General features: G+C 32.1%; 2 protein-coding genes across 7 annotated transcripts in view; one reads left to right on the top strand and one right to left on the bottom strand.

Moving 5' to 3' along the window:
* The window catches only part of LOC148608598 (uncharacterized), a 70,935-nt gene extending 63,570 nt beyond the window's left edge, over positions 1-7,365 (top strand). The window contains exons 2-12 of one of the 2 annotated variants that reach the window (XM_088544870.1): positions 18-88; positions 1,416-1,440; positions 2,180-2,259; positions 2,494-2,675; positions 3,358-3,389; positions 3,826-4,137; positions 4,588-4,703; positions 5,311-5,506; positions 6,224-6,336; positions 6,706-6,760; positions 6,971-7,365. In XM_088544870.1, the coding sequence (XP_088400996.1) occupies positions 1,422-1,440; positions 2,180-2,259; positions 2,494-2,675; positions 3,358-3,389; positions 3,826-4,137; positions 4,588-4,703; positions 5,311-5,506; positions 6,224-6,336; positions 6,706-6,760; positions 6,971-7,104 (1,239 nt within the window). In that variant the 5' untranslated portion in view covers positions 18-88; positions 1,416-1,421 and the 3' untranslated portion in view covers positions 7,105-7,365. Of the gene's footprint in view, positions 1-17; positions 89-1,415; positions 1,441-2,179; positions 2,260-2,493; positions 2,676-3,273; positions 3,390-3,825; positions 4,138-4,587; positions 4,704-5,310; positions 5,507-6,223; positions 6,337-6,705; positions 6,761-6,970 lie in introns of those variants that run through there. The other variant, XM_088544869.1, reaches the window with a different exon arrangement.
* Positions 7,366-8,617: 1,252 nt separating this feature from the next.
* Positions 8,618-23,358, bottom strand: LOC148608597 (contactin-3-like). 5 transcript variants are annotated; one of them, XR_015915100.1, is made up of 12 exons: positions 23,217-23,357; positions 19,212-19,505; positions 18,248-18,523; positions 17,807-18,064; positions 15,697-15,999; positions 15,191-15,508; positions 14,262-14,534; positions 13,097-13,207; positions 12,534-12,573; positions 11,337-11,371; positions 10,163-10,912; positions 8,618-8,923 (listed from the first exon to the last, which is right to left on the bottom strand). XR_015915100.1 is itself a non-coding variant. In XM_088544865.1 (11 exons), the coding sequence occupies exons 1-11, from the start codon at positions 23,245-23,247 to the stop codon at positions 10,692-10,694; spliced, it is 2,160 nt and encodes a 719-aa protein (XP_088400991.1). In that variant the 5' UTR covers positions 23,248-23,357; the 3' UTR covers positions 8,618-10,691. The 5 variants fall into 5 exon arrangements, 3 of the variants coding, with proteins under 3 accessions (XP_088400991.1, XP_088400992.1, XP_088400993.1); XR_015915101.1 differs by having other exon boundaries at positions 10,598-10,912; XM_088544865.1 differs by having other exon boundaries at positions 8,618-10,912.
* Between the last annotated feature and the right edge of the window lie 806 nt (positions 23,359-24,164).

The raw sequence follows: 24,164 nt of genomic DNA, 5'->3' as shown, positions 1-24,164 counted from the left end.
CACGTATTTAAATATAGAAACAACGAAAGAGGTGCCAAAGGAAAAACCAAAGTTGTATTTATAGATATCTAAGGAAACGATATTGAAGGTAAGAAAAATATAAATAAACAGTCCATTTAGTCAGATTATCAAGAAGACTAAACTAACATTTATTTATTCTGATGTTAATAGTTATATTTACAACAAGTTAATACTCATGTGTGTGTCCTAGATAAAAAGATGTTTATATCATTCTATTTAAACAAACTGGGAACCAAAACAGCTAGAGTATAATGTTTCAATGTTTAAACGTTAACTAAAATTATTTTCCTTTAAATTGATATGAATAATCACAGTTACGAGTCAACGAGGGATATAGAAACGCAAACATGAACGCATTTTTATTACTGATTCTTAAATACCGAATATGCTAGCATTTTTGCACTTAGTTTGAATCCAAACTTGTATACAGAACTTAAACAGATAAATACAAAATGGTATTAATATTAATAACAAAAGACTAAATGAACCTATCATTAATACTTTACAACATTCTTCAACCTCTGATTGTTAGAATAATCTTAATGTATAAAATGATTGGCCTTAATATGTCAAGATAGCAAAGAAATAAAAAAGGAATGGTAATTTAATCAAAAACAAGTACGCTGTTGTATTCTATTACCTGTGATTGCCAATGTTTAAAAGGCATAGTAAATGTAATCATATCTTCTGTTTGTTTTTGCTAAATGATATCATATTTGTTTTTAATTGGAATAATGATAAATCGATAGTCATGTAGTATCTCAGTACTCTACAACTGATGAAGCAAATTCTTGGATGAGTTTTTGTTAACACAGTTCCATAAACAAGGATTCAATCCTAGCTAACCGAGGTTCTTTATGCCATCTTAGTGTGAGGTCTCAGAGGTCTTTTTGTATCGGATTCCAAAACTGAATAAAATTCAATACAAACAAAGGTGCAAAGCAGGATCATCTATTGGTCTAACCGAAGAATTGTCTAATTTAAGAAATTTTTCAAAAGTGCAAGGCTGGGATGGCATTAAAAATACTGTGCAATTGTTTTCTCTTGTAGTAGTGTCAACATATGTGGATTCTAAAAAACGCCATACATTTAGATCATTTGATAATTCTCCTTCCTTGCTGAGTTCAATTGCTACATTTTTCTTGTCAACGTTAAGTACTTCTTTATACCACGATAAACTGTTGCCAAAATTGAAACAATACAACAATAAAATAATAATAAATACATGTATTAATGGAAACTGGAAAGTTGAATTTCTTTAAAGGTTGAAACGGATGATTCAATGCAGAAATATACCTTATAATAATGTACAGTAAAAAGATGAAAATGCTTGTGACACAAAACTTCCTTTTATAACATATTAATGAGTACTTACTTTTGTTTCTTTTTAATAGAACGACATGGAAAGCTTGAGAACAGGTTAGTGTTACCCTTAGTTTTAATTTTAAATACGAAACTTTGAAATTAAGGTAAACAGATATAGGACAAATGAAAAAAAAATCGTTTTTTTTCCACTTATACTTTGTGAGCATGCATGCATAGCACATTAATCTAAAAAGTGCTATGATCCAAATAGCTAATACAAGTACAATGTATATGTAAATATGCACAACATAAAATGATCTATGTGGCGAAGATTTGATTGTAAGGTTCTCTTTGCACAAACTGTATTTTTGAAATTATGACGATTTATTAATAAAACTACGTACTCCATTTATATAACTATTTCTGTCTTGCCTCAATATTTTGCAAAAAACGGAAAATCCAATCTATAGATTTGTCATTAAGTTGCCGTTTCATTGAGTTTCCTCCCTATCATTATACGAATTAACAAACTTCATTTCTGTGTAAGTGTTCAGACAATAGCTCTGTGACGTTATGTTTCTAGAAGACTGTAGTCATCTCTACAGAAGTTTTATGGTCGTTATCGTCGATCTTTACGGTGTATCAAACTGTATCATGAAAACTGATTTGTTCATCGTATCATAGTTTTCTTTTTCTCTTTCGTATACCCCGGACTTACAATTTTTAAGCAATTCTTTTGATTTCCGTTAGAATCTTGGTTCTCTTGCTTTCTCTTTAGCATTTAGAACATAGGTAATAATATTACTAAACTAGTGCTAATGCCTATTCTAATATCTTTTAACATTTGTTTCAGCTACCCGAAATGTATTGGCTGTAAGTGGTTACAGGGACGACCACAGCTTTCCTTTATTTGCATTCTCATCTTTACAAGTCGTACGTATGTTAACAAACATAGTCAGTGCTAAACATAAAAGACGTTAGTGCTATGTTAACGTTTTAAAGTCTTGTTTATTAATTTATTTGCAGAACTTCGATTAAATGATATATTTAAGCTAGAATGATAATTGCTACTCTTATATAGATGAAAGTCCGTACCGCTGAACTTAACCATACTAATTCTGGCCATATAAATGTTGCATAAATACGAACATATTGTTATATCTGCAGGAAAATAATGATAAAGACAATATTAGTGAAAACAACAAAACTTTTGACTTTATATATCTGTCAACAAAATGCGCAGACACAAATCTAGTGGATAAAGAAAAAGTGAGTTTAAAAGAGAAAAGAAAGCCATTAATTCTGTCCACGAAGAAGTGTGTACTTACAGGTTCAGTTAGAACAAACAGGTAACAACGTATAGTAATATATTTGAAATACAATTGTTACATTTGATCTTGCGAGAGATATTCATTGAATGTTAAATATGTGCTTAAATAAATACTTAGCACTCAAAGATTAAAGAATCTTATCTCGTACTGGTTAAATTCATCAAGTCGTAAAAGTTGTTTTCGACATGATTTAAAAAGGAAACTTAAATTGCGGTTTGGTACAATTCCTGATGATACAATGTATCGAAGACCCCTCGTATAAATAGTTAGCTTTTTGAGTTGCACTATAGAACACCTTATACAGATGAGCTCGTTACATGACACTACGTTAATACTGATTTACATTAAATTCAAAAACAGCAACAAAAATATCATTCCATTTTATCTGAAAAATGCAAACAATGACCAAAAACTCGAAAGGTGAAATTTTAAGTTATGCATCCTTTTGTCGAGAACAATGACCAAATAAAAGAAATATGATCATCAATAGTGCTATTTGTCTTTGTGTACTCCAATTCATATTGATTCATTCTAAAACAATCAAAAGATGTACATACACCTCACAAATAAACGATAAGGAATCTTTATACAATTATGAACCCTGCATTTCTTTAAGACCGAGAACAACTGCAAAAAGACGACATCTTTATAGACAGGGAAAACTGTCATACCACATAATATGTGTTTCTTTACTTCTAAGCCTGATGTCACCCGACATTGAAGCAGCAACAGGTAATTAATCTTTGAATTTGAGTCTTGCTAATATGACAACACATACGAAAAAAAATATGTATTCGTATAATTCATCCCGTTAAAGTTGTAAGTTATTTATCTATACACAGAAAACTATGATAAAAATATTTTAACACATAATTAAATATTGTAACACACGAATGCGTCGTCTGCTGCATTTATCGATTACGCGCAAAATGCCGGTAAAACAAAACAAAAGTTCCACAAAATTTGCTATTTTATTTTTATTTTTAGTATATTGAAGCACAATACTGTGAATTGGTAAATTGACAAGTCTTGTATTATTGATCCTTCTCCGGTCGGACGACAAGTCTTTTAATAATGTATTTCAAATAACATATTCAAGACAGCCTCATTTAAAGCGTAGGAAATGCATGGTCTGCATTTTGCAAAATCAGACAGTTTTCTATTTCAGTCCGATGGGATTTAAAAACACTGCCAATTATTCTCGGTGAGTCTACTGTTTTACAATGTACCATCAAAGACCCAATACACAACTGCACACGATACGTCAAGCAGTGGTATGGTGGCACTAGATATGGACTGTTGTGTGAGGACAATATGTGTAGAGATAATACTAGTTACAGTGTATTACAGACTACAAACTGCAATTATAGTTTAGTAATAAGAACATTTAAGTATGAACATGCAAATATTAATTACACGTGCTCATATGGAGTAATGAATCAACGGAAAGGTCTAGTTCTAAACGTAAAAGACATAATAGGTAATTACACTTACTTTTGTTTGTTATAAATGCATTGTATTCAATATTAGATCTTTAGTGTATAAAATACAATCAGATCACTATCCTTAATTCTTTTTTTTTATTTTAAACAAACAGGCGATTTAGACGGTGTTTTATGGTAAATGGGTTTTAAACTTAATTCTTTCTTTTTTTTATAGTGTCAATTTGGTGTAGGAGTTAGTTACCTTCGAACAAAGAAAAATAACTAACTTGTTGTTGAGTAGAAAAATGGCTTTAATTTGAAATGAATGTCAAACTACAAACTGTCAAACAGTTGCTCTGTAGGATGGGGTATACTGATATACCTATGTTGTTACTCCGAATAAAAGAAAGGGTGAAGAATAAATAAGATTTTGACTAAAAGACCCTTTTGATATCAATTTTACATTTGGTCCGTGTTTAGTTTATTAGAAAATATTTTACTTCTAGTTCGTCCACGCAACTATACTCTGGAGAAAAGCATGGACTCATCAAACCAAATAACAGATTTTTATCTACAGTTAGATGGAGTTTACCCTGAACCATCATGTTTCATCAGTGCTAAGGTAATAACTCGTAGTTTTTTTTAAACTTTTACAAGTTTGTTGAAATATTAAAGATAGAAAACATTCGGCATATTTTTACGTTATAGACACACTGAAATCAAATAGTTAAAATTATACCTTACACAAGCTCGCCATAACAATATATGCAACTTTTAATAAGTGTTTTCCTGAACGGATTATAACAGACCCTTTATTTTTAAGAACACAAACTATTCTTTCAATGGTCTTGCAATCATCCCAGGTTTCTAACGATTTCCTTTTCATATTGAAATATATAAATACATGATTAGCACTATCAAAATAGGCCTCCAAATTATTAACACTAATTTGTTTACTATGTGTTTAAAAGAGTAATCAAGGGAACCAAGGTTATAGCAGTAATCAAAAGAATGTAATCCTGGGACAAAGACCAAACATGGAAAACAGACATACACAACAAAGAACATAAAGTAACTAAAATCATACATACAAAGTAACAAAAGTAAATGAGCAACTCGGACTCCACTAAAAACTGGGAGCATGGACCAGTTCTGTATAAAGAATAATGAACCAGCCTATTTAAAATCTGTAAGCGATACTTAAGCATGTTTTTATTTATCTTCTACAGCTCGACAAACTTTTGGCAGATCTGAATCAAGTGAATTACAGCCGTGCTGAAAAGTTGTACTCTGCAACTTTTAATATTTCTTCTTTAAGGAATACAGCTGGTCTACATGTATGCATGGAGAGTTTGTTATTGCAATGTCATGTCAAATCTGTTCTCATTCTAAATGAAACTGTCATCACCGACCAATGTGTTGAAAGTAAGTACATGCATTATATGTTTCCCTCGATAGTGATAAAAATCACTAAACCTACAGTCGCGATATTTTGTTTATGTGAAACTAATGTGAATCAAGTTTCTCATGCAATAACCAAATTTGATGTTAAATTGATTTGGAATTTTAAAGAGTGAACTCTGTCACAAATTGTTTTTGTATGTTCAGGTAAAAATGAAAAAAAAACAAACGATGTTTACCTTGTAGGTGAAAAAAAATATTAAAGTGTTTTTTGTGTTTTTTTGTTTGTTTGTTTGTTTTTTTTGTTTTTGCCCGATTATGTAATTTTACATGTTTGTATAAAGTCATATTGTGGGAAACTTTTCCAATGCTACCTTCAAATCTACAGAGACATTTTTATCTAACAGGTCAAATTTCTAATCAAAATTATATTGAAGTTATGCCGTGTGTAGGAATTGTTTTTTTGTTTGTTTGTTTGTTTGTTTGTTTTTTTTTTTGGGGGGGGGGCACCTTATGTGTAAGTTGACAAAACTGATACTAGTTTGATCTTATTTTTTTTCGAAATTACGTCTGAATTTTATGAGTTAATTTTTCAGTCCTTAATTTTAAATTTAATGTTTTTCATTTGCTGTTCATGTCGGTCATAAACATATAGAAACAAATAGAAAAAAATGTTTTCCATGTGTTTTTAAAAATTTCTTGTGTAGTTAGGTAACTTTAAAAAAAACGTGTACATTACAGACTATGAGCTAGCTTATGACGGATCTCCACTGACGGTTTGGATATTGATATGTCCGTTTGTGTTGTGTGCATCAATCGTGGTTGTTGTTGTCTGGAAAACGTACAGGAAAAGGGTAGGTCTTGTTTGGAAATACAGTTAAATTTCGCGACTCATTATTTCCTACACTATGCTACACGATTTAAATATGTTCGTCCATTGTTGTTTGTTATTCTTGAATTTTAAATAATATATATTTTTAGTGGTCTATGTTGATTTAATTTGGAAGAACGTCATATTCGGACTTTTTCTACAATACAAAATGGTCACTAAATTTTCTACAGTAATCTTCTTCCATAAGTGGTCATTGAAGTTTCGGATAAAATATTATTTTTTAAAACGAAGTACGAAAGATATATAAGAAATTATATACCTTTTATGCATTGTTCATATAATTAATATCTGCGTTTTAACATTTAATATTGATAACATTTGGTCATTTCAGCTGTATACAAACAAAACTATTCAAAGAAAGCTAGCTAATATTACAGAGGAAACAGGTACTTCTGAAAATTTTAAGAATTTGTTTTAATCATTTATATCAAAATTAATAGAAAAACTATGTAACTCTACTCTATAACAGCAATTAATTCATTATGATCTCAGTTTATATAACAATTTTGTAATGTTTGTTCATTAAACATATTTCTCTGGATAAATTAATAAATGTTATTTAATGATTTGAATTGTAAACTATGTCTTTTTTGTAGAAAATATGTCACAATTTGATAATGACATTACCGTTTCATCAAACTCTCAGCCAAAAATGAAAAGTTACAGTCGTGGAATACAACGTGATGATTCCTCTGTAGAAGGAGTACTATACGATGAAAATAGCTGTTGAACAACCAACACTAGTGACATCACAATGGTAGAACACTCATGTTACCGTAGCAGTAATGCAAATTTCATAGAAAGTCACAGGTCGGTTATTTCATTCCCGGTCTGTTATTACTAATATATCTATAAAACAGTACACCAGTACATTTGTGTGTCGTCTATTGAAGTTCTCCTTTTGTTTATCACATATCCTTATAATAACTATACTTTCATAATGTAGAGGTCATGAACGACTTTTTATGGAGAAATATAACTGTAAGATCTATGTGTTATTTGTGATTTCTCATTAATTGTTGCTACTTTGTATGTATTATTTTTGTTATGTTATGTTCTTTTTGTGTGTGTGTGTCTTTCTTCTAAATTTGGTCTTTGTCCCTAGATTACATTTTGTTTATTTCCTCTAGGATCTTTGTTCCCTTGGTTATTCTTTCTAACCAATATATTACAATGAAAAAATGCAGAGAGATTAAACTGACTATACATGATCTCGCACTATATGTGTATTTGTAATCATCATGTAAAATGTTTCTTTGATGTTTTGTTAATAATAGTATTTATTTACAATTTGTTGGAACGACTTCAACATATAAACAGAAGCATAAAACAATTGAAAAATCATTCTTATGGGCATTTACATATAAAACAATAATAGTTATAATAGGAGAAACCTTTTTGACAATGACTTATCAACTTACGAGGAAAAGTCTTGATTTGTGATTTTAATACCTCATCAAACGTAGTAAAGTTGGTTTCAGTTGACTGACTGGCGGTACCATTAGTGAACAAATGAACATTAATTTCTACCGACATATTTAATCCGGCATAATTTTGAATAAGAGTAACAAAAAAAACTACCGTACACTTATCTGATTCATAATCAAGTCAAGTGCAGCATAAATCTGGCAAAATAAATTATATTACAACATCGCAGCAGCTTGACGTGGCACAAGAATTCAATTCAACAGCCTCTTTTCCTAAACGTTGTTTCATAACTTCCCACTTCTCTTTTTATTAGAAAATCCACAGGACACATTATTTAATTATGTACCTTGTTTGTCCTCCTTGAATATTTACAGGAGTCTATGACCCTTATTTTTGTCAAACTGACGACTTTTTGTTTATTATTCGATTTAAACATCACTCATTGTTTTTTGTCTCTGAAAATATCACCTTTCCTCGTCTGTCTACCCCGGACTTGACTTTTTATGAGCAACTTAGCGGGTGTTTCTAGAAAAGCAGAGGACGCTTACCCTACCGGTGCACCTGGTCCATGCTCCCAGTTTTTAGTGGAGTCCGAGTTGCTCATTTACTTTTGTTACTTTGAATGTATGATTTTAGTTACTTTATGTTCTTTGTTGTGTATGTCTGTTTTCCATGTCTGGTCTTTGTCCCTGGATTACATTCTTTTGATTGCCGCTATAACCTTGGTTCCCTTGATTACTCTTTTATATCACCGAATAAGCAAAACGGAAATATGGTTTTTTGGCGAACTCAAAATGACATAAAGACAAGGAAAATATAAAAACAATTGTATTAGTAAATATCGGTAAAACATTACAAGGTGTCAAAAGTTGAGAAAAAAAATGAGAGACATTTAAAACTAACTACATAACCAAAACACAAAAACGATTTGTTCTATATACCATATGTAACGAACAGAATGTAAAAAAATAAAAAAAAATGATGATAATGAAACAGAATATTCCATAAATATAGGGCGTTTGTGAAAAACGCCGGTAGTGATCCGAGGTTCCCCAGTAATGTACGCATTACTACCTTTAGCGTTGAACATTGAATAAAAGGTAGTTCCAATAAGACACCATCTACAAAAACATTTTTGTTTTTATATTTAATGCAATCTAACATGGAATGGAAGTATATATACGATATCTTTAATAAAAAATAGTGTCAACCGAAAGCAATGTTTAGTTAAACAGTCAAAAACAGTTTAAGATAAAAGTTCCCACTGTCGGAAAACAAGTTCTCCATGTCAATATTAGTATCGGTCATATATATATATATATATATATATATATATATATATATATATATATATATATATATATATATATATATATATATATAGTTGATCGTTGACCGTGCCCCAATTTCAAAATTATATACGGGCTAGATAATCATAGCCGAAACATTCTTTTTATTGGTCTTGGTTTATTGATAAACTGAAAAACCGGTGGCAATTTTATTCGTCACATTTACGTTGAAATATATTGGGAAATGATATACTGTACTGAAAGAGGGGTTAAGCGCGCAATAATAACCTGCTTTGACCCTCCTTTTATTTAAGAGGTTCCTTAACTACAATTACGGTGTTCTCTCTGATTTTTTGTCACTTATTATACGAACTTTCCGTTTGAACATTTCTTGTGCCAATGACCTAAATTTGTTTTTGTAATTGCCCTTCATAAAAGGATTATTCCGAATTATTGTAAAATTGAACTTTGTGTCACATATGGTCATCACGAATCATGTCCTCAGTTCTTGGTGATTTTGTACGTTCTACGTCACGGTACCTTAATTTTGAATTAAACATGGTATGAATGTTTAGATTAGATTTTAGGATTTAATCGGTTTCATTGGGTACAATGTTTTGTGAGAACGAGAAAATTGATCATAAAAAAGTGATTGACAATCTTAAACTGTTCTTTTCCATAAACGTGATTTTCATGCTTAACCAAAGATCCCAATCATAAGGATGTTATCACCATGAGAACATGATACAAATGTGACCATACCAATACCACCAGAACTGCATGGGGTGTTTCAAGTGTGTTGAAGAATTTGAAACGGCCCTCGTTATAGAGAGAAGAAAAATATCATGACTAACAATGCTGTATAAGATCCAGCATCGACTCGTTGACATCAACAAAGACAAGTATCCTAAAAAGGGAGACAGACTAACACGAGGCAAACACCTTTCTAACAGGAAAGATCTACAAACATCATCGTCACCAGCGCGTTCTACCAAAGAACAGTCGGAGATAGAAACTGTAAGACACCACAGTTGGGCTACATAAAATTCTATAGAAGATGTCATAGCTAACCATTTCCGACAGGGTAGCCAATCCAGCCAATAAATCTGTTCTCCTTTAAGGGAGGTGTTGATATGTGGACGTAGTGAATTAATGGTAAAAAACGTTTCGTATTAAGAAGATTCTTGAGGTGGTGGCAGGACGACCTTGTTGCGTTGTAGTAGATAGCCAGATAAATGACTTGACTAATGGATTGAATCTTTGATCAAATCTGATTGTCGATGGCTTGTCACCGGGCAATATACGGCTCGATCATTGGCGAATGCGGCTTAATTTTGTTAAGTGACTAACGGTCCCATTACAACATATTGGCATCCGTCATACTCTTCAACTATGTTACAGTAAATAACTATTTGTTATGCATGTCTGTTTAACCCCAACCATTATATATGCAACCCCAGATGTACATATATACACATTTACATCAACAATGATAATGATATTTACATAACAAAAACGGTAATATCAGCTAGCACATTTGATGCGGTTTAATATCATAGGAGCTGTGAATATCAGTCATAGAATACTGCTCTCATAATCATTAAACAGCAGAAGATAAGACTTTGCTATGACGATGTGCCTGATATTGAACTTGTTCTTCCTTTGCAATCTTCTGTCGTCTATCTATAGAGGAGTATCCGTCGTTATCATCACTGATGGCACCATATATAAGGTTATTCGCGGCTGCATTCGGTACTGGTGGTTGGGCCAGGTTGTGAACAACTGCCATATCCTGATTTTGTAGTCCGTTTTGATCATTAACTTCATTAAAACAAATATATTCCAGTTATTTATTTTAAAACAATGCTTTCCTAGTTCTATTACGATTGTTGGTTCAGAATTTGATATAAGATAATGAACATGTATCTAGTTTGTAACTTTTAGATATAAGAGCACATAGAAACATTTGATTGACTTCATTTGAAGATTTAAAAAATGCCTAATCATTCCAAGAAGAACGTAGTTTATATTATTAGTTAAGTTCTATATACTTCAGGTTTAATTAACATAGTCTAATAAGGTATAATTATATTTATTTTTTTCAATTGTTAGAATATTTAACAAACTTCCACTTACTTCTCAACATAGGTAGTTAAAATGTTAACTGTCTAACTAAGAGATTTTGCTGTATCAGAATAACAGATATAAAAAAATAAACCCAAAACAAATTGTTAACTACACTTACTATCATTAACTTGTTGGACTTGCTGTATCTGTATACTATAACATTAAAATGTTTGTATTTTGTTATTTATGCTAATATTATAGGCATAATGTGATGATTTTGTTTGTGTAAAAGTGTTTCAGAGGCCAGTTCCCAAAGGCAGAACCCGGATGTGGTATTATAATTATCAGCGTTCTTTAAATATCCGTCGACCGCCATGCAATTAAAATATCTTGATTTGTACATACATGTTATGTGTAATGACTCTTCTGTTTTTTTTGTCGTAGAAGGTGATATTATCTGTGCATATGATATAAACATTATTATCACGTATTTTATTGAAACAACACCCATTGTGTTTATGACATAGAACATTTAATTTTTGTTTGTTATCTGTCTCTTGGGAAATAACATTTATGGAAGGCAGATAACATTCCATTTGCCCTCTCATTAGATACCGTCAACAATTTAACACTAAGAACTTTTTTCTGTTTCTTGACGAACTCAAACTCGATTTAATGTAACATTGGAATGTGAAATTGCAACTGAAGTATCACGAAAGTGACACAAAATTGATAAAAAAGGAAGAGCAATTCAGTAACGATAGCATGTCATTATGGAGACAACGCAAGCTCCTTAAGAGTCAAAATCAACTAAAATACGGAGAATTAACATAATAGACCAACTACACTCTACTAGTATTTGATGATATCTATTTAAAAATAAGATATAGTAAATGATTGAATACTGGTGTAACAAATATGCCAAAACAGATTATTCTGTTTTAAAGCTATGACATATTTTCCTCATTTGTTATTCTAAATTTAACAAACACTTAACTCGGTGAGTAAAAGGCATTGTCTCATTCAATATTTAAGATATTAGACATCTTAAGAGAAATCAATGGAATCAAGGTTATAGCGGTAATCAAAAGAATGTAATCCTGGGACAAAAACCAGACATGGAAAACAGACATACATAACAAAGAACATAAAGTAACTAAAATCATACATACAAAGTAACAAAAGCAAACGAGCAACTCGGACTCCACTATAAACTGGGTGCACCGGTAGGATAAATGTCCACTGCTTTTCAGAAAAACCCGCCAAGTTTCTCATAAAAAGTCCAGTCCGGGGAAGACAAACGAGGAAAGGAAAACTAATAAATCAGTTTGAGGACAGCAAATTGTCCTAGTTAGTTTATTTAAATCATACTTACTCCATCTGTACATTTTCATGTTGCTTGGTGCTCCATTTTCCTGAAATAACAACTTCTACATGAATATTATAAACTGAAATTTTGTTTTGTTCTCAATGTTTCCATTAATAAAAAAAAATTGAATGAATTATTGGGTACATACAAGACGAAGGTAGAATTGATACAGAATTTAAAACACACATGAAGGTTCAATGTCTGTTTTAAGGGTAACGACTTTGTTCATCATAGAATGAAACCCAAGTAAAACATTGCCTATCACATGTACTTGTCTTAAGCAAGGACGAACGGATTTCAATTGCATAAAACTGGCTTAAGTATAGTATTGGTTGATTAGTGTCGTTTTGTTTTTATTGTGGTTACAAATTAACGTTTAAAACATCCACACAATTTGAAATGAAGATGTAACTGAATTACATTTGTTTTCGGAGCACTTGTTTTTTTTCGTTTTTTTTTATATCAGAATGATATAATGAAAACGGATTGAAGGAGTTGTTTCGGGGTTCAATTTTTGAAGAAAGTTTAAAAGACCCGTGTTCTACTATATGATACATAATACATCTTACCCCTTTCTTTATAGCACCAGAAACACATAAGTAGTCCACTTAAACTGAAAAGAATTCCTGTAATAAATGCTGTCACGGGAACGATTTTCAGATTTTTCTTTTTTTCTGAAGGTAACAATGAATGGTCTATTAAGTTAGTAATCAAATAAATCGTACACGTACATACGTCTATACATTTCGTCGGAATTGATGTTTACGGAATTTTTGTAACCGTCTATTTCTGCATTTGAAAAAGTAAAAGTATCAAAACAAAAGGTGCTAAAGAAGTTAAAAGACGTATTCACACTTATCGACAACTTAAAAGAATATAATATTCTTTCCCATTTTGTTTAGGTGAACTCTCATTGAATAAAAGTATTACTGAGGTCACAAAATAAAATTTAATTGTTATCCAAACTCTGACGTCAATAGACTATTCAAATACGAATCTGGTATCTTTCGGAGCAACATGACATGTTTGAATTCATGTATCCATTTGCAAGCAACACAAGGACACTAAAATCACAACGTATGAAAAACAAAAGGTGCTACACTAAATGACGAATAAAAAAAAAAACAACAACAACAGAAACTAAGATTAAAACCTAGAAAACTTCCTTATTGTGGTAATATAACTGTTCCTATTGCAAGACACTACACGTAAAAATGGTCGGAAGTAGATAAAACATTTTAAGATCGCTGATCGTTGTCCAAAATGACATGCTGTTGTAAAAGTTCTTATCAAGGGAATTTTATTTTAAGAAATTTAACGTTGAGCAACACAATCCTTGTTTAAGTAATTCTCATGTCAGTCGCTCCGTCCTCACTATATAGAAAGTTTTGATAGTACAAATGACTGAGAGCCTGATTTCACTCTGACGGGAAGTTAAATAAACCCCAGCATGTAAACTGGGAACCAAAATTAATAACAACAGCATGTGATGTTCAAACCTTGACGGCGTTCAGTTTAACGGAGAAATGATCAAACTATTAATGTAACCAACGCTACAAAGTTTTACAAAGTTATGAAGAAAAATAAATCCTAGTAATTTAAAACCATAGACGGCTTAATCATTTTTATAAATACCAATGTATTCAACTTCGCCCTCTTACAAGTGACACCTACATGATATCACATCACATGTTTCGTCTATATTATATAAGCATGCAGTAATGTATATTTTACCTTCCGTCTTTATCTTGTATACCTTGGTATAATTACTACGTCCCATATTATTCTGAGCCCACATTCGTATTTCGTAAGTTGTCTTTGGGTTAAGGTTTTGTAATGAGGCAGATTTCCCTTCAAACATACGCTCTCCCCAATCATATTGTCCCAGTGTCCTGAACTGGATATGGAATGATTGTTTATATCCTCCACTGAATCCATGTTGCCACTTCACCTGAACAGAATCGTGATTTGCTTTCAGGAAATTTATATTTGGTTTCCCAGGTGGACCTTCAAAACGAAAAACGAAAATGAATCTTATGATTGAAATGCTTTATGTGATGCGCTATCAACAAAGTAAGAAATTCAACAGTGGTAAGGTTAACCGAATTCATAAAACATCAATAAAAATACAACATAAAGAAACAGCACATGAATACTTTATTATAAACTACAATGAATTGACATCAAATGGGGTAAGTTTAGATTGCTTTTACTTACAAAACGTTTGACGCTGAAATATGAGATAATTACAAGTCATGGAGAAAAATACAGCCTAAAAATCAATACACCAACAATGAAGAGGATTTAAAATGAAATAATATTTCTCATGTTACTATTTTCAGTGTGCCACAGATGAAAGGAAAGTTGACAATTCTGAATGAAAAGTTATCACGTTTGTCGTAAAGTTTGGTCAATAGTTTTCCTTTACCATCGATTTCTAAGTGTATAATATAAGTAATCGAGAGACAAAGACCAGACATGGAAAACATACATGCACAACAAATAACATGAAGTAACTAAAATCATAAATACAAAGTAACAACTGCAAATGAACAACTCGGACTCCAAGCATTGGAACATTGACCAGGTGAACCGGTAGTGTAAGCGTTAAACATGCCATTTCAAATAAAATGATTGCCTTAAATAATCATATAGATATGTACCTGTGTGATTCAGTTTTACATTGAAGACAGTCTGTCCATAAACATTGCTAATTGTAATTGTGTAGGTGCGAAAATGTTCAGCAGTTGTCATGTTAATTGTAAGTGTGCAGTTATAACCCTTCACAAAAATATTTTTCCCTGACAGATTTGTTTCGAGTATCTTTTGTTTGCACGCTTCGTCTGAGTAAACCTGACCATTGCTATCTTCCCAGTGACTCTTTACAGCAACCGAACTTAGCATTAATATTGATATTGTAGAGGTTTGATCATTATAACCGTATTGAGTAAGTTCTGACTCTTTGGTGACAAATGGCTTTTCTGCAATAAAGATAGAAGGATGAATTTAATGTTTGCATCTAGGTGTGCATGCTGTAATCAATGAAAAATACATGAAACAATCGACTATTAAGGTTCAAAAATGGCAGTGCAAGCTGAAAATTGAAAACAAAATAGGAAAAGTTAAGTGAAAGTTCAAACGTAAATCAAATGTTGAATATAATATTTACCTTTAACGTGTACTGCTACATGCCCAGTGCGCCAAATTGATCCATTTCTCGTCCGTATACCATTGGAAACATTACAGATGAAGTATCCATCAATAGAATACATATTGTCTTTGTAATACCTCGATAGGTCCAGATCTCCGTTCCTCGTTCCATTCAGACGCCTCCAAAATTTCCCTATATTTGTTAATTGTTTCCATTCACCGTAGGTAAAGTTAGTCGGATCACCTGACACATTGCATTTGATAGGTTTGATCATATCCTCTTTTGTTATATTAATAGAAGTGTTGTAAACTACAGCTCCATCTAAATAAAAAGTTAAGAAAGTTAAAAAAGTAATTCTTATATAATGTACTAAAACACAACTAAATAGTTTATGTATAAACCAATGTCTTAGTACCCATGAGCTTAAAAGAGTAATCAAGGGAACCAATATTCTAACCAATATAACACATTTAAAATCACAAAAGTGAATGAGCAACTTGGACTCCCCTGAAAACTGGGAGCATGGACCAGGTGCACCGGTAAGTAAGCTTTTCTAGAAACACCCTCGAGTTACTCATAAAAAATCAAGTCCAGGGCAGACGGAAGAAGACACATATTTCAGCTATATTCAGGCGATGAACACGAAATTGGGATGTTGCCACAGATGAAAGGAACGTTGACAATACGGAATAGATTGCCTGTTTACAGTAGATACTCCATATCATTAGTTAAGTCATAAGTGTTATAGCTGGATATGCAAATTGTACCACCAAACCTCTTTCAAAACTTTTAACTTCTATACTCACAATTGAAAAAAGGGTCTGCAGTCCTATCAAAACACTTATTAGTCCCGTAGTATTTATTCAATGTGGATCCTGAATAAAATCGAAAGATCTTTTGAAGACAATCAGTTCAAGACTATTATCAGAATATAATAGCATTAAAACCTGTGATTTGTCAACTTCTATTCCCCATACCCAGTTACAATCCCGACTTTGAAACATTCTACATCGTTGTTTTTTTCCAAATAAGATGGTACACCTATATGCAAATATATAGTTCTTAGTAGAGATTATTCATACTTGTATGAAATAATTCCAAATCAAATTATAAATATACTGAGGAAGATTTTTACAATATGCTTGATTTTTTAATTGACAACATATTTGTTCAGTGTTGTAGATGTTTTATTTTAACCAAACGGTCGGCATCCAAAGGGAACAAATTGCGCTCCTCTACTTGCTGACCTATTACTTCACTCTAATGAGGCTGACTTTATAGATGATCTGATGCAAAGGAAAGGAAGAAATATCATTTAGCTAGATCCCTTAGTCTCCGTTTCTGCTATAGAGATGACGTATTATCTCTAAACACTCCTAATTTCGGGGATCTGATACATCGCAACTACCCCAATATATTTGAGATAAAGGATACCATAGGCAATGTGAATTCAGTCTCATATCTTGATATACACTTCGAAATCGATGGTAAAGGAAAACTCTCGGCCAAAATTTACGACGAACGTGAGTTTTCATTCAGAATCGTCAAGTTTCCTTTCATCTGTATCAACATCCCTTCAGCACCTGCGTATCGAGTGTTCATATCATAACTCATACCTTATGCCAGAGGTAGCCAAAACTACGCAGACTTTTTGTATCGCTCTAGAGTTCTAGCAAATAGGTTTCTGGAACCGAATTATCTTGCTACAAGATTGACGTTTCATGGTCGTCATCATGAACTCGTGGATCGTTATGGTGTATCCATCTGCATCATGAAAACTGATTTATTCAATGTGTCATAGTTTTCATTTCCTCGTATGTCTACCCCCCGACTTGACATTGTATGAGGAACTTCACGGTGTTTCTAGAAAAGCTTACCCCATCTTTGCACCTTGTCCATGCTCCCTGGGTTTAGTGGAGTCTGAAATGCTCATTTGCTTTCGTTACTTTGTATGTATAATTTTAATTACTTCTTGATCTTTGTTGTGTATGTCTTTTTTCTATTTCTGGTCTTCGGATTACATGTATACATTCTTTTGATTATTGATATAACCTTAGTTCTCTTGATTATTCTTAACTTGTCGTCCGTGTGGAAATATTATATACCTTTATTGTCTATTCTTACTTACATAAAACATCAAGTGTGATATTTTCCATTCCCTCGCCAGCAATGTTCTGTCCTCTACAGGTAAAAATACCACGTTCTTGTCGAGTGATGTTCTGTATCTGAAGTACATTAGTAGTTTTGTTAAGGTTCTGCCCCTTATACATCCAGCTGTACGATGTGTTGGTGTCGTCGTTTTTTATGTCATTGCATACCAATGATAAAGTTGTACCTTCTTGTAATGGTTGTGCTGTCGTCAGATTTATTGATAGTACTGGGACATCTACAAAATTAAGATATTTAACCATTAATTCTAACTATCATTACTATATTTGTGTTATCATCAATTGGGCACTAATTTGTTATTCATTATTTTATTTTAAATTTAATTTTGTGGGTAACACATGAACTGCTATACTTTCAAATGAGAGTCAAAATGAATATATTAATGTAAGTATATACAAACGCTTTAGCTTAAGTTGTACCGTGTCGTTGACAAACACGTCACTGTTATTTGCCAGACAAGTGTAATTTCTACCATCGTCCAATGCTGTTGGTGAGAAAGTCCACGTCAGTGATCCGCCTTCTCCTACCTTCAGTAATGCATTTTCTGACATCCACATAATAGATTCAAGTGGGAAACCAGATTTGACTGTACATTCCACTGTCAATTGTCTCCCTACGACACCATATAATAATCCTGTCTCTGTCTTATTTAATATGTTCAAATTCGAGGGATCGACTATAAATGGAGAATATGAAATTAGTTGCATTCATTATGTGATAAGACTGGAATGCGACAAGAATATGATATATTTTTGCTTCAAAATCAGATGGCACATGATCGAATTGCTTTGCTTAAATTTTGCGTTCTCTTTTTATTATTATCAGTTTTTGTGTCGTTTTATGAAACATAGATACATTTTGATTTCGATACATTTTTTTCTAAACAATTTTACTAAAAATGCATCACGATTAGTGGGGTTTACCGTGGTGCCATTTGAAATGACGATATATAAACACAATGTAGCGAACCGAATAGAATGAATTAGATAACATATAACAGCTGAAAATATGGAAAACGAGACGTCACACACAAAAAGAAAGACTTAAGATTTTCATATATCAGCATGATCTCCAACGAAAAAAAAAAACAAACAAAAAACAAACAAAAAGCACTATATGTAGCACTATGATCACCCATAAAAAAACGGGAGTGAAATTAAGGGCTCATGAATTTTGAACATGTCCTGCTCCACAAGTGGTTTCTGTTATATTGCAAGAGATAATAATTCGATAAAATTCTTGCTATAATAATTTACCTCACCGACAAAGGGTTCTTGTCTCGCAAGAAAAAAATGAAAATCGGGCAATATCTTTAATTCAGTAAAGTAACGTGTAAAGGTATATAATTAGTTCAGTTCACATACCATGTTTCATCAAAATAATATCGTAGTCTAATTTGTCTCCTTGACCTACGCATCTGTACTTCTTATAGTCACCGTGAGTCACATTGGTAATGGACAATTCATTAGCAGCACTAATGGACAATCTTCGCCGTATTTCAGGATCTAATTCATCATTAATTTTGTCGTTTGCTAAGATTTTCGTCGGATTTAGAGACAGCCATTGTGCGTAGTTCTTGAGAGGACATTTCAAAACAGCATGCCCGCCTCCTCGTATGTATATGTCACTTCCGGAAACAGGTGAGGAAATTGTTGTACCTATCAGTTATTTGATTACATATAAGATGGCCAAAAGTTACCAATACCTGGCTAAAGTCTGCTGATACTCTTTGGACTATGATAAAGAGAGTATGCACACGTGTACAATAAAACCATGAACATTTAAAAGCGGCTTAGCACGCTATATGTATATATAAATCCTTGGAAAATTTAATATTAAATTGAAACAAAAATGTATTTAGGTATACTCATAAAGGGGTTACCTTTTTCAGATTAATGATTCCCCAACAAACTTATATTTCATGAACACCAGTAAGATAACTTACAGTAAGAGTTTGAGATGGGACGTTGTTAGAATTTCATTAATGGTTCTTGAGACAGTTAACAAGAGGAAACAAAAACATTGAAATTAATCTGGTACATGAAAGTAACACCGAGTTATTATGTGGTTCAATGGTGTTTTCATAGTTATTTATATTTGGGTGGATAGGACCTTTAAATACATGAATATTATCGTAAATATCAAAATTATTTTGCGAGTTTTCGGAACAGCCAAATCATGAGGGGTCCTGAGCTCATCTGATTGTTTCGAAGCGAATAAATAAAATAAATATATTAAATATATTGGTATGTTCAGGTATTGTTTTTTTATTTTTGCAAGCGCTGTAACCACATTTTATCAATTAAAAATGCGAAATTTGTCTGGAAAATTTTATTTCTTTCAGGAATCATTCGAGCGCGGCGATCTGCGAATGCACTTTTAAAGTTCAATGTTTGGTTGATTTGATTTTTTTACACCTAATATATATCATAAAAAATGCCCCTTGTAGTTACTTACTTCCTTTAAATGAAGATAAATTGATTCAAAGTCGATGATGAGCCATACGAATGTTAATAAGCCACGTGGTTACGTGACTGTGCTATGTCATTTAGTTATGCGTGTGTAGTGTTTAGTTTATGTGAAATGTGTGGGGCTTCTACACTTTTTTACGTGATTTCTACGAATGAGAGTTAAAATATTGAAAGTTTTGGTTTGCCAGCGAGTATATTCTTATAGATATATCAATCTAAACAACTTCGAGAAGAACATGATAAACAATAACAGAAATATTTAACTTTTTTATGCGTGGTAAGTGGGTGTTACTTTCGGTTTTCATTGATGCATATCAATTAGGTCGTCGTGATAACACTAATAAATCATTCTAACTTTATTTAACGCTAACCTGATGAGAAAACGTTTCTTATGCACGTATTTTATCTAAACATACTTTAGTTTTTTCATAAATATAAATGTATAAAACATGAAATTTGTGTGTCATTTATACTTTAAACTTGTTAATTGTTTCCTGTTTTTGACGTTTCTCATAATTAAAAAGTTAACCAGGAGACAATATAATGCAGTGGAGGAATAAAACTTGCGTTATTCGACACCCATCATTTGTTTGGTAGAAAGCAGGATAAAATAGCGTGAACGATAGAAATATATAGTGGGATGTTTTATCATAGTGGGGTTACTTACATATATAGGAATGTTGTATCAGAGTCGGATCATTTACACATACAGGGATGTTGTATCATAGTTTGGTCAATTACATATACAGGGATGTTGTATCATAGTCGGATTACTTACATGTACATGGATGTTGATTTATGACGTTTATTTTTGTAAGCGTTATTTATTCTTTTGACAATCGCTCAGTTAATCGTTTGAGATATATTTTAGATTTTAGAGTAATTAAATAATGAAGTCGTGGATGTTTCCCCTAATGAGTTGATAAACAATAGGTAAGTAAAGATAACTTACAGTGTGTCAATATTTGGATAATGATGGGCATCTGTTTTGTTAGGTTCACTAAAATAAGAGAAGACCCCCTTTTTTGTTCTTTATTTTATCTGGTTGTAATTGTTTTTGCCTCACAATAATACGTGTACCTATTTTTTTCTTTGTTAAAGCTGCATTAGCTGTCAATTTCGTAAATTGTTGTTTCTGTTGAGATATACCTTAACTTTGATGCCTCAACACATTAGGGGAGACATCCATAACGTCATTAGTTGCTCATTAGCTTTTGCTACTTTGCATGTATTTTTTTAGTTACTTTATGTTCTTTGTTGTGTATTTTCTGTTTTCCATGTCTGGTCTTTGTCCCTGGATTATATTCTTTTGATGACTGCTATAACCTTGATTCCTTTGACTACTCTTTGAATTATTTCTACTAAATTTTATTTTTCCTGTATAACTTCATTTGATATCCACAAATAATATGCGTTAAATACATGAAATAGGTGTCTATATATTTATTGTCTTGCAAGACAAAACATCGACCTAGATAAATTCGTATGCGTGTGACTTCTAGTGACCATAATCCGTGCATGTGCTGTAAGGGTCGCTTCTTTAATAACACATCTGATTGTAAAGAAAATGGGTTATTCGGCTGTAATGAAGACCGCGGGACTTAAGCTGTTCATGAGACATATTCGAATATATTGTGATAAAATGTGGCTCAAATATGGTCATTATTTATTTGGAAACTAATCAAGAAGTACGATAAAATTAAATGAAAACAAGACACGTGCTTACTTGTGTATCCCTATATAATTGTTACTTTACAAAGGTTAAAGTATCTTTAAGCAAGGTGAATGTCCTATCGGCAATCTTTGGAAGTAACGGCGAAAAATAATTAGATCAGAGCTATCGATCTTCTCTGAATAAAAAAAGCGTTTTTTCACAATATTCTGTAGGTATTATCGACATTAATTGCTAACAAAAAGGCTCCTGTAACAGGGTTATGTTGCTACAAGATTGAAGTCATCACTTCAGAAGTTGTATGGTCGTCATCATGAACTCGTGGATCGTTATGGTGTACCCATCTGCACCATGAAAACAGATTTATTCAACGGGTCATAGTTTTCCTTTCCTCGTTTGTCTATCCTGGACTTGACTTTTTATGAGCAACTCGGCGGGTGTTTCTAGAAAAGCAGAGGATGTTACCCTACCAGAGCACCTGATCCATGCCCCAAGGTTTTAGTTGAATCCGAGTAGCTCATTTGCTTTTGTTACTTTGTATGTATGATTTTAGTTACTTTATGTTCTTTGTCGTATAAGTCTGTTTTCTTCGTCTGGTTCTTGTCGCTGGATTGCATTCTTGTGATTACTGCTACAACCTTGGTTCCTTTGATTACTCGTCAATTGCATTACTACTAACTTATTTCATTGAATCAGCAAAATTCAGTAGAATCAAAACGGAACAATTTTGGCAGCTAATGCAGCTTTAAGTAAGGTTATCACATTTAGGTCTTCTTTATATTGTCCATTTACTTTCATTGCGTTATCAGAAGTATATAACGTGTCTCGAATAGAAAGACAAGTCAATCTTAAGAACTCGAAAAAGGGACGAACTAATTTTATTCACACGTTTCCCTCAAGGCCGATGCATTGCCCACTTTCATTACTCAAATTATTGATCGTGGTATTCCTTGTTATGATACAAATTTCTGATTCATTTTCATGTCTTGATTCTGATTTTTGTGTTGTCCTGTAAATGTATTTATATATAAACGCTGCCTGCATCGTCATATCATATGTCGACATTTTATGTCTAGTTTGAAATGTGTTTTCCATTCAATCTCATAGTCATTAACCATAAACATTTATACTCGTTTAAACAATCATCATTTTATATTAAGCTCTGTACATGCTCCAAATTAAATCTAAATTATTTGATACTAAGAAAAACTCGAAACACAAATTACCTATTAACATCAGCAACAAAACCATCTCCATCTTGATATGTTAATGATGAACTAGCACTGACGTCAATATTTCCGCTGAATTATTTCCTTATATACAAAAATTGACAAATTTAGCAATGGGAAATAAAATATGTAGCAAACTTTAATCACTTCCTTTTTGTTGTTGATTCATGTATATTCAAAATTATGTTTTTTATTTTTTTTTTTTTTTTTTTTTTTTTTTTTTTTTCTGGAATTCGACATGACCAGGAAGATGGAATATCATTTGTAATTTATACATGGTGTACCATTTAACTGATGAAAAAAGAATCACAAAGTTTATACAACGAAACTAAGACAAGCCCTCAACAGTTTTAAAGTATTTTTTGTCAAAATGCATTTCTAGTAGTCCTTCATACACAAGACCTTTCAATAAACTTGTATGTTTTTGGGGATTTTTACAAATAGTTCATTGTAGAATAAATTCGTTCAATAACAAGGAGTATCATTTGTGTGCATTTTTGTTTTATCTTAAGGACCAAATGTATACCTAAATACTCTTGAGAAATTTGCTGCTGACATAAAACTATGTATCAGAAATGGTTTGCTTAAAAGCTCATTACTTTGCTTTCAATTTTATTGTTCTATGTTGGTCATGATAAGAATAGGATACCACGAAAGGCGACCATAACCTACGATTGTGTATTTTATGTGGGCATTAATTAATTACAGATAAAAAACAAAAATTATGTTTTCATAATGCATAGATGATATTCATAAAGTGAAACATTTCTTTGGTAATTTTCATGTACACCTGTACTTTTTCGAAGATGAATTTATTTTCATCAATACTAAAATATTCACAACCAAAAACAATTCAAAAGTCACGGGAACTTGTTAAAAATGCACATTTTCGAATAAATCTTTATTTTGCACATGAAATACGTTACGATGTAGAAAAAATGCTCA

This window comes from Perna viridis, chromosome 9 (assembly GCF_037379345.1).
Source record: "Perna viridis isolate PV_CMFRI_1.1 ecotype Kerala chromosome 9, ASM3737934v1, whole genome shotgun sequence".
NCBI lineage: Eukaryota > Metazoa > Mollusca > Bivalvia > Mytilida > Mytilidae > Perna > Perna viridis.
This window is presented reverse-complemented; position numbering and strand designations above follow the sequence as displayed.